At 49.9% G+C, this 11,816-nt stretch overlaps 1 protein-coding gene across 1 annotated transcript in view; it reads right to left on the reverse strand.

Moving 5' to 3' along the window:
- Positions 1-8,536, reverse strand: part of LOC144161538 (uncharacterized) — a 55,199-nt gene extending 46,663 nt beyond the window's left edge. Inside the window, exons 1-2 of the mRNA XM_077692193.1 lie at positions 8,102-8,536; positions 6,044-6,448 (exon numbers count right to left, since the gene is read on the reverse strand). Of these exons, the coding sequence (XP_077548319.1) occupies positions 6,044-6,448; positions 8,102-8,536 (840 nt within the window). The remainder of the gene's footprint in view (positions 1-6,043; positions 6,449-8,101) is intronic.
- Between the last annotated feature and the right edge of the window lie 3,280 nt (positions 8,537-11,816).

An 11,816-nucleotide genomic window follows, 5' to 3' on the forward strand; every position in this document is an offset into this window, starting at 1 on the left:
CCTGCACTGGTCGAGTCCACAATTTCTTTATTTCATCCCTCCATCGGGTTATTGGCCTTCCCCTTCTTCCAGACCCATCTCTTGGTATCCACTCTGTTACGCTAATTGTCAGCCTGTTGTCGGTTTGCCTCACTACATGACCAGCCCAAGTCCACTACTTTTTCTTTATTTTGAACTATGATATATTCCACTCGAGTTTGCTCCTAATCCAGGTTCCTCGTTTCCTATCCCTGAGTGTTATTCCTAACATTATTCGTTCCGTGGCTCGCTGAGCCCACCTAAGTTTTCTTTCCAGTTGTTTAGTAAGGCGCCAAGTTTCAGCTCCCTATGTCATCGCCGCCAGTGTGCACTGCTTATAGAATTTTGTTTAAGTGACAGAGGTAGCGTACGTTTCATTATTCGGAAATGTTGGCCGAGTGCTCTCCAGCTCATACCTATTTTGTGACGGATTTCTCTTTCGGGGTTTGAGTCAGCACTAACCAGCTGTATGGGGTAGTTATATTCTTTGATTTCTTGTAACATTTCGTTTCCTAAGTTGAAGAGGACGTTCTTGGCATGCGTATTCCTCATTTTTCTGCTATGCCGTGTTTTGTATTGTCAGTGCAACTTGTTTTCTTGTTCTTGTTTTTTCCTCCTTCTTCTCCCAAATAATGGAGTCGGTTTTTTTTCTTCCGGTCTGTTCCGTTTACTTAATATGCTCCTTGCACGCATTGTACTCATGTGCAATAGTGCTGGTGCGCCGAACCAAATGAATCAAGGGCTGTGGGGTCCAGTGGCGTACGAGCAGCTCCCGCCCGCCGTCCTCCCATCTACCATGTATACACCTTAGGACATCAAAAGTTTTCAAAACGCCCGCGTGTACGAGGCTTTGGAGCACGTCAAGATGTGGTCAAAATTAAGCGGGCGCCCTCCGCTACGGCGTGAATTATCGTCTGTGTAGCGTACACGTTTACCCCCCAATCAATCAATCAATCAATCAATCAATCAATCAATCAATCAATCAATCAATCAATCAATCAATCAATCAATCAATCAATCAATCAATCAATCAATCAATCAATCAATGAAAGTTTGAAAATTTTCGTTTTGATTGCTGACAGTGTAATTCAGTCATTTAGAATGTCACATTGCAAGACACACAGCCGTTGCTACGGAATTTGTGAAAGTTTCAAACATTGTAAGGTGCTCTCACCACAAAGGGTTGTCACTACTTTCTAAAAAAACAACACAGTGCGCAAAAGAACGGGACGGCAGAAAGTGGCGCGTACAACACAGCGCTCACTCACACCTAGGGTTTATTAGGAAACGTAAGGAATATACGCAAGTATATTAGGAAACGTAAGGAATACACGCAAGTGCGCACATGTGCAGATGTGCAATAAAATATTGATGCGACGCTGCGTATAATAATGCGCAAAAGAGGAGAGAAATGAGAAGCAAAGTCGTGTGCAAAAAGGCTGGCAAGTCACGTAAGAATAGGGTTGACTATCTTATCTTCTTCTCATGGGGAATAATCGGGGTCTGGCTTACGCAGTCATCTTTATGAAGGGTAATGGAGGAGGCTTCAATTATCTACCCAACTATCCCATTTCTATGCTGGAAAATCGTTAGTTCAATTGCGCTGGCTATAACACCAACGCAATCCAACCAACCATGTTCATCCAGCAAGCCCGCCACCAGGAGTTACTATTTATTTTATTTATTTATTCACATACCCTCATGGCCCAGGAGTATTACAGAGGGGTTCGAAGACCACCTTGGTACCGCCCAAAAGGGGCTCGCATCCTCACTTTGAACAATGTGCAGGAAAATCTGCATGCGTGTGATTTTTTTTGTGTGTGTTTCTGGGTGCTCTCCTAGCCTGATGTTTAGGCAGCGCCCCGTCTGCCCCACGTGCACTCTTTTGCAAGACAGCGGTATCCGGTAAAAGACACATTTTAAAAAGCGCAAAAGCACCTGTGTCTTTGACACCGCACGTGGTCTTTAGCGTGCTGTGTTGCTTCCCACGATGATTTGCCCACTCGCCCTACTTTCAGTGTTACTTTACACAAGCCATGAGCGCGCAAAATGGCTTCTTTCTAATGTTTTTCCGTAATTTTTGCATTTAGATATTCGAGGGGTTTTGAGCCATGCTATTACAATCTTACTAAGAAAGCTTTTCGCCTCGGTTGGAAAACGGATGGGAGAGCCTGGCGGGCTTTCGAAAGCCAACTCGGCTGTCGTTTACACAACCAGGAACACGTCGCTACCGCAGGAACGATGGCAACGCGCCGGGGCCACTTTCCCGCTGGGTACACGAAACATCACTTCCCATTCTCCAAGGATGTCTACTTTCTCTGAAATGCACCTTTCTCGGGGCAGCTTCCGGCGCGCACCAAGGAGTTGCCGAAGCAGCGACAGCCTTACCAGGTCTACCTCTTTCAGCTCTGCTGCGAATTTCTTGTCCCGCTCATAAGACGTCCTTCGGAAGACTTCCCAGACGGAGCGAGTGTAATAGTTGTGGGAGAGGGTGCTACGGTGTGCTCACGTATACGTTTGTATATTTCGCATAAAAGGAAAGTTACATGGGTGTCCCTACCCGTCTGCGTCCTTGTCTAGTATTCCTTTTAAGTCATTCAATAACGTTAAGGGCTCGTTCAAGTCGAGCTTGAACTTGCGGCAGTTCCGACATATTGTTAATAACAAAGCTGGCTGATTAAAGTGCCATGATTACTCCATGATCACAATAAACCAATTCAGGATGGCGTCGTCGTCAAGTTTTAGTTGGCTCGGCTTGTAGACCACCAGTTTGTGACACACCTTGTCATAGGCTTTCGAATAGCCTAAATAAACAGAGAGATTTTGATAACTAGAGTAAAATGCGATGTAACTTGTCTGTGAAACAACGGTAACGACTAATGACCGGATTTTAGGCAAATGCGTAATTTTTTTTCTTGCGCTCATTTCGAACTATTTCCAAATATGAGCAGCAATTAGGGGTAAAGAATGGTTACGCGAATGCCCTAAACAAAATTTGGAAAAGAAAACACACACACACATATATATATTGAGAGGACAAGGTTCACAGGAGAGGCCGATGTTCGGGGCGACCGTTTATTCCGAGGCTCGAGCAGGGAACGCCCGATTACACACACCATGATGATGAGTATTCACAGAAATGAGGACGAAGTGATAGAGCACGTTCGCTAATGATGATGATAATGTACAGATGAACAGGAAGCACTGATGGCAGTCCGATGATCCCCCACCAAGACCGACTGTGCCAACCGGTGCCGGTGGATTGCCCAAGGATGCTCACACCCCCCCCCCCCCCTTAACCCCCCCCCCCTTCTTGCGCAGTCGGCCGCCTGGCCGCGAGTCATTCTGGAGCCCGGCGTCTGAAGGGCTTGAGGCGAGATACATGGACTATTTCGACGCCGCGGCGACGACGGTCTGTTACAGGGCCTATCGGTACTATGCGGTAATTAACTGCAGAAGTCTCTTCGAGGACGACGTAAGGGCCGAGGAAACGCTGAAGGAACTTCTCACAAAGGCCAGGCTTCCGTTCGGGGGTCCATAGGAGCACTTCATCACCAGAGTGAAAACGAACGGAGGAATGTGTCGAGTTGATTCTTGTCTTCCTGACTTGCTGATTAGCTTCCTTGTGCAAGCGTGCTTGTTCTCGGCAATATGCGAGCCGTGAAATGTACTGCTCATGGGTTGGTGCGTCAGAGGAAACAGGGGCGGAGAAGAAAGTTGACTCTAAGGTATAGGAAGGTGAGCGGCCGAAGACGAGAAAGAACGGAGAGTAGCCAGTAGTACGCTGACGTGTAGTGTTATAACAAAGGTGACGAAGGGGAGGATAATGTCCCAGTTGGGATGGTCGGGGCTTATATACATAGAGATCATGTCAGAAAGAGTTCGGTGGAAACGTTCGGCTAAGCCGTTTGTCTGGGGATGGTAGCCAGAAGTAGTCTTGTGCACGATGTTGGAGGCACGCAGGAGCTCCTCCACAATGGTCGCCAGGAAGGTTCGCCCGCGGTCGCTAAGAAGTATGCGTGGTGCACCATGGCGCAAAATGATGTGATGTAGAATGAATTCGGCCACTTCTGCGGCTGTCCCGGAGCGTACAGGTTCAGTTTCAGCATATCTTGTCAAGTGATCGACCGCCGTCACTATCCACCGGTGACCGGACTGCGTGATGGGCAAAGGTTCATACAAGTCGATTCCGACCGTCTGGAAAGGCGCGAAGGGAAAAGGTAAGGGCTGAAGCAACCCAGCAGGGGGAGCCGTCGAACGTTAGCGACGCTGGCAAGATGCACACGAGGAAACGTATTTTGCGACAGTTGTTGAGATCCCAGGCCAGAAGTAGCGGCTGCGGACCCTGTCATAAGTCTTCGCAAATCCAAGGTGCCCAGCCGTGGCATCGTCGGGGCAAGCTTCTAATATCGATGTGCGAAGGGAACGGGGTACGACAGGGACCCATTTGTGGCCGGTAGGGTGGTGGTTGCGACGGTGAAGCGTGCCATGCAGGAGCTGGAACTTGGCGAGTTGACGGCGAGCACGACTGTTGGGAGGTTGTACGCGGCCGGCAAGGAGACGTAACGGGTGCTACTTGGAGTACGGTTTTCGGGACCTCCACAGCAGGTGACGGAATGGTGGTCAGAGGGCATCGAGACAGGACGTCGGCATCGAGATGTTTCCGGCCGGAGTTATGTGTGACGACGAAATCATACTGCTGAAGGCGGAGAACCCAGCGGCCTAGGCGTCCGGACAAGTTCTTGAGGGAAGACAACCAACACAGAGCGTGGTGGTCAGTTACGATGGTGAAGTGGCGGCCATAAAGGTATGGGCGGAATTTTTGAACAGCCCACACTACTCCCAGACACTCTTGCTCTGTGATGGTATAGTTTTGTTCAGCACTTGTCGGGGAACGACTGGCATAGGCAACTACTCTTTCCTGATTCTGGGCGTCCCGCTGCAAGACAGCGCCAAGGCCATGACCGTTGGCGTCCGTGTGGAGTATTGTGGGGCTCTTTTCGTCGAAGTGGCGCAGAACAGGTCGAGATGTGAGCGCGTCCTTAAAGGAGCCATGAAGAGAAAATAGAACTTCGTTTAATTTGAAAGAACTAGGATTCAGTATCTCACTCAGCTCCATTACAGCCACAAAAGATGTTCTTTTAACGAACAAAAAACAAGAAGTATTTAAGAACTTTCAAATTTTGCGCCACAGTGACGTGTTATGAGCAAGAATGACGTCATACGAGCCAACAATAAAACATAATTTTCAGTGCGTTAACTGCACGTTAGCATTCAAGTGATGCGGTCAAATGAAACTAGAGGCCCCATTACAGACGTCCAGTCATGTGTCGTCGCGACAGGTCAGTTAGGCGGCCGCCAATCGCACAAACAAGGTTCCGTCACGTCATAGAAAAGTTGCGGGAAATTGGCTAGGGGGTCGCGACTGCTTCACACATTTTCTTTAATAACTCCGTTATTCGTTCGAAGATTGCGATGATATTGGTATCATTGTTATCGGGACTAAGCAGTCTTTCTAATAAACCCAACTTGTATTTTGTCTTCATGGCTCCTTTATGTGCTTGAACGGCTGCTTCACATTCGCTCGACCAGTCGTAGGGCGTGTCAGACTTTAAAAGCTTGTGTAAAGGAGAAGCAATGGCCGCAAAGTTACGCACGAAGCGACGGAAGTAAGAAGCCAAGCCGAGGAAGCTCCGTAGATCTTTTAAGTGGAACGGACGAGGGAAATCGACTACAGCGGCGATCTTGCCAGGATCAGGTTCTATGCCCTCTTTGCTGACCACGTGGCCCAATAACCTAATAGTCTTACTCGCAAAGCAGCATTTCTTTGCATTAAGCTGAAGCCCAGCGCGGGAAGGCACACTAATACTTCTTCCAGACGCTTGAGGTGCTCGGAGAACGTGGACGAGAAGATGACAATATCGTCAAGGTAGCAGAAGCACGTTTTTCATTTTAGGCCACGGAGAACTGTATCCATTATCCGTTCAAACGTGGCCGGAGCATTGCACAGCCCGAACGGCATCACGTTGAACTCGTAGAGGCCGCCAGGCGTAGCGAATGCCGTCTTCTCTTTGTTCGACTCACGCAGCGGAATTTGCCAGTAACCGGACCGTAGGTCCACACTGGAAAAATACTCAGCGCCTTGAAGGCAGTCCAGAGCATCGTCAATGCGAGGCATCGGGTACACATCCTTCAGAGTGATCTTATTTAGCGCCCTGTAATCAACGCAGAAGCGCACTGAGCCATCCTTCTTCTCCACCAAGACGACAGGTGAAGACCACGGGCTTGCCGAGGGGCGTATGATTTTGCGCTTGAGCATGTCGGCCACATTGTCGTCAATTATTTTTCTTTCTGATGGTGAGACACTGTATGGACGACGGCGAACTATGTCGGGGCCATCAGTTTCGATGCAGTGCTCTGTGGTAGAAGTCTGCGAAAGAGAAGGGGAGCACGAGTCGAAGGAAGCTTGGTATTTAGAGAGCACGTCTAGAAGACACTTTTTTTGGGATGGAGTGAGATCGAGGATGATGACGGAACCAAGAAGAGGTGTGGGGGAGGCAGAAACCGAATGTGGTGGACACTGTGCAGTTACGGCAGGAGGGAGAACGGCGGCAATTTCGTCATTAACTGATCCAATCGTGCAACCCTTAAACAGCAGAATTGGTTCTGGTGTCGTATTCTGAACAGTAATGAGTGCAGTACCTTGCGTAAATCGGACAAGACCCGCAGCGACTGTAATACCGCGCGATAGCAAACGAGCAGAGGGAACCACGAGGACATCTCTCCCAGTAATGGCTCCAGCGGAAATCGGCAAGATGTGCTCGCAGCTAGCAGGTATAACACAATCTGCTGTCAAAGTCACTGACTCCGTTGAAGCGGAAACAATGAAGTCTTCTGTATCCGAGATTTCGATGGCGGGTTGACGACATGAAATGATAGCAGACGTCGAAGAGAGCAAGTCCCAGCCCACTATCAGCTTGTGGGCACAAGGAGAGAGCACAGCACACAATATGTGGTAACTCCGGCGATCATAACCCTAACTGTACAGTATCCCGAAGGTGTAGGTGCAGTCTCATTAGCACCGCGCAAGATGGCCCTACGTAGGGAGTTCTCACTTTTCGTAAACGTGTACACAAATCGGCATGGATAATCGAAATGCTTGCTCCCGTATCAATCAAAGCTTGTACACGAATCCCCTCACCCCATACCGATAACATGTTAGCTGGATGACCTGGGGGAATTTCAATTTTCGAAACTGGTGCAGTTTTCCCCAAAAAAACTGCAGGGCCTAGTTTCCCGCCAATTGGTTAGTCTCATGAGAGACAGGGCGAAGAGGAGACGACGTGCGGTGATACGGTGACGGAGACCGGCGGCGCACTTCTCGGGAATCGTGATGAAAGGCTGGTTGGCCAGGTGGAGACGACGAGCGTCGCATAGGAGGCGTATAGGACCGTGGACGGTAACCGGAACCAAAACGGAAGTCATCCCGTTCGTTGACATCGTAGCCGTGTGTTTCGTCTTGCTGGCGTCGCCTGCAGAAACGATAGATGTGCCCAGGGATTCCACAATAGTAGCACGTTGGCCGGCGAGTGCGGAGGTCCTGGCGGGGTTGTCGCCACGTCGGCTGGAAGGTCTGCGGGCGGGAGACGGCAGGAACAGCTGCCACAAACCCAGGGTGAGGCTGAGCAGCGACTGGCGCCAACGGCAAGGGCGTTCGGCTTACGACTTCGCAATACGACGGGTTGGTTGCCGCTGTCGGTAGAGGGTACGCCGAAAGGCAGGAAATAGACGCCAGCTCCTCTTGAACTATTTCACGACGCCCAGGTGCAGGAGCGCTGCGACGACTGCTGGCACTGCATAGTGACTGTTGGTTACCGAGCTCTTCACGAATTATGGCATGAATCATCGTGCGTAGCTCATCATTGGCGAGATTGGCAGGTGCCCGCGAGTCATTGTGTAGGCGGATGGATTGCAGCTCGTCCAATCGTTGACACGTCGCGACCACATCGGCTACCGTCGCTGGGTTCTGCACGGCAAGGGCTGAAAATGCAAACTGGCCGATCCCCTTCATAATGTGACGCACCCGATCTGCCTCTGGCATATCCCCGTTGACCCGACGGCACAGCGCAAGAACGTCCTCTATATACGACGTATACATCTCTTGGGCATGTTGCACGCGATCGTCCAGCTGTTTCTTCGCGGCGTCAGAACGAGCAGCGGATGAGCCAAATTTCTGGCGTATCTGCCCGGTGAAATCGGGCCAGTCAGCGATTCGGTGCTCGTTGTTGAAGAACCACGTCTTGGCTGCTTTGTCAAGGGACCACGAGACGTTCTGCAGCTTAGCGCGGTCGTCCCACCTGTTAAAGGCGCTGACTCGTTCGTAGATATCGAGCCACTCCTCAATATCTTCGCCACGAAGGCCAGCGAACGATGGCGGGTCGCGCTGGCGGGTCGTAATGATACACTGCGGCGGTGCCGGGTTGGCGGCAGTGTTGGCCGATTCTCGCGTCATGGGCATGGCTGGGCCAGGCAACCGGTGACCGGAACGCAGCTCCAGGAGTGGGACCGAAGAGGTACGAAGCGAGACCGAAACGCACCCTCCACCACTTGAGAGGACAAGGTTCACCGAAGAGGCCGATGTTCGGGGCGACCGTTTATTCCGAGGCTCGAGCAGGGAACGCCCGGTTACACACACAATAATGATGAGTATTCAGAGAGATGAGGACGAAGTGCTAGAGCACGTTCGTTAATGATGATGATAATGTACAAATGAATAGGAAGCACTGATGGCAGTCCGATGATCCCCCACCAAGACCGACTGTGCCAACCGGTGCCGGTAGATTGCCCAAGGATGCTCACAATATATATATATATATATATATATATATATATATATATATATATATATATATATATATATATATATATATATATCATCATCATCATCATCAGCCTATTTACGCCCACTGCAGGGCAAAGGCCTCTCCCATTATTCTCATTTTACCTCGGTCCTGTGCAAACTGTGACCAATTTATCCCCGCCTTCGCATTACATGCCCTGCCCACGTCCATTTCTTTTTCTTAATCTCTACTAATATGCCCTTAACACGTGTTTGTTCCCTGACCCACTCCGCTCTCTTTTTGTCCCTTAATGTTACACCTATCATTTACCGCTCCATTGCACGCTGAGTCGTTCTCAATTTAAGTTGAACCCTCTTAGTGAGCCGGCTATATATATATATATATATATATATATATATATATATATATATATATATATATATATATATATATATATATATATATATATATATATATATATATATATATATATATATATATACGTACGGGACGAGGGATTCCGTAAGGACACATATCAAAGTTGCAGTCCTTATTGCCAATAAAACGCCAAACAGCACTGGCAATAAGGACTGCAACTTTGATATATATATATATATATATATATATAACACAGAAATAAGAGCTGGCAGTCAAGAAAACCTCGGAAAGCAACAGGGAGGAAGTGGTAGGTCATTGAAATAGATAAAGAATTTGGAAAGAAAGAAAGAAAGTGGAGAAAAAATGCCCGCCAGGTGGGATCCGAGCCCACGACCTCCAGAATGCCGGTCTGGTGCGATAACCACGCGCTACAGGTGGGGCGATTTTCCCGTCCACTTTCTGGGGTATCTATGTTTAGGAATTTTTGTTTCCTGTGCTTGGGGGTGGTAGGCAGCGCCATTCGGACTACTCGGGTTGAAGGGGACCTTCTTTGTAACCCCCGGGCCGTGACTCGAGTGTCTACGACATGTCGAGAGTGGTCGACCGGCGTTGAACCCTCTTAAGCTTCCTATGGCACCAAGACTGCCAGAGCAGAGGCCCTCGCTATGCATGTAGCGAATCAGAATAGGAAATGAGGGGCTCCTTGAAAATAACACAGAAATAAGAGTTGGCAGTCAAGAAAACCTCGGAAAGCAAAGGGGAGGAAGTGGTAGGTCATTGAAATAGATAAAGAATATGGTAAGTAAGAAAGAAAGTGGAGAAAACTCTTATTACTGTGTAGAGAAGAAGTAGAGACCAAAGACCAAAAGACCAAAGTAGAGGAAAAGTAAAAGCCGGAAACAGGATCTTGAAGTGCTTTGTATAAGTATCTTAAAGTACCTATAAGCTAAAAGATGGCCTCACTTATTAATTTTGGCCCATTCATTCTGCCAATAAATACACCGCCGCAGTAATACTCCAGCTCCAGCAGCAGAGTAGTGCACGAGGGCGCCTAACCCTACTTGTTCCGCATCTTCCAAACTGACTTTGGTATTTCGGTAAGGAACAGAGTTCCAGCAGGAAAGAACGAGTGAAAACTGCCGTATGCCTCGCTTACTAAAGTGTGGCATTGGCAGAGAAATGCCGGCGAGGGCCCAGACAGAATAGAATAAGTCGCACCGAAGTAAAAACTCACACCTCCTGGTTCGCTTTATCGGATATAGGCAAGCTGTAGTAAAACACATTACCCAGATAAATAAATTGCGATTAAGCAGTCTAGATACGAAGCCCCTGCATTTAAAATAGGCGGAAGTAGGCGATGATCACTGGCAGCCTGCGGCCTGCGATTTCGAAAGGAGTAGTTGGAACCACAAGCGTAGTTTTGATTCATTGCCCCACCGGCAAGATACCATTTCACCATCTTCATGTGGGGGGAACCCTGAGGAGGATGCGAAGCAGCAGTGGGGGTTGGTTGGTGTGTGCGGCCCTGGGTTTTACGTTGGGGTAGCCCCTTCCTCCTGGATGCCCTCAACCTACTGACCATCACATCAGCACTAAGAAGACGTCATCATGGCGTCTTGGGAGGCTGTTCAGCCCCCGCCCAAGGCCCATGTCTTCTACTTCGCGGCCCCGAAGGACGTCCCCGTGGATGACCTGGTGAATGCCCTAGAGGGAATCGTAGGCCGTTATGGCCTGGACACCCTGATGCATCAGGGTGGTTTCAAGTTCTGCGCGGTGGCGGCTACGGCTGCTGCTGCTCGAAAGCTTGCCGAGAAAGGAGGCGTTGTCGTGAACGGAGTTTCGTGTCCTGTTGCCTGCATGGGCACGCAGGTCGTCTACATGACAGTGTACTGCCTGAACCCCGTTGTGAGTAACGCGGAGCTTGCGGCAGCACTGAGACCGTATGGGAAGGTCCTCAACGTCAGCCAGCCGGCGTGGAGGGGCCTTCAGCATATCAAGACCGGCATGCGACTCGTGAAGGTGGAGATGGCGAAGGCCATCCCTAACTTCATGAAGATTCGAGGGTTCAAGGCCCAGTTTGAATACGAAGGTGTCCGAAGGGTATGTGCCCGCTGCGGCCAGACCGATCACCAGGTTAGCGCCTGCAAGACCCCCTGGTGCGGCCGCTTCTCGGAGTACAGCCACGACGACGTCGACTGCAATGCCCAGTGTCGTCGCTGCAAGGGCAACCATGCCACCGCCGACTGCTTGTGGCCCCGCTCCTATGCGGATGCTGCGAGCAATTCCTCTGAGACGCCTCGTGCGCCCCCCGGTCAGCAGGCTCTTGAGAGTACAGGTGACTTTCCCGAGCTACCGCGGGCCTCATCGGGCTAGCCTGCTGAAGAATCCAGCGGAGGTGCTGCTCTAGGCGTCACCGCAACCGACAGCCAAGTGATGGAACTGGAGAGCTGCCTATCGCCTTCGGAGGAAGAGCTTGAATCTGCGGCAGAAGCCACGTCATCGTCAACGACCGATACCTCCCTCTTCACGAGCCTCAGCTCTTCCGAGAGCAGTGACCCCGCGGAGCATGCTCAGCGTGAG

The sequence above is a fragment of the Haemaphysalis longicornis genome, unplaced genomic scaffold (assembly GCF_048455015.1).
Source record: "Haemaphysalis longicornis isolate Haplotype H1 unplaced genomic scaffold, Haemaphysalis longicornis Haplotype H1 scaffold_12, whole genome shotgun sequence".
NCBI classification, from domain to species: domain Eukaryota; kingdom Metazoa; phylum Arthropoda; class Arachnida; order Ixodida; family Ixodidae; genus Haemaphysalis; species Haemaphysalis longicornis.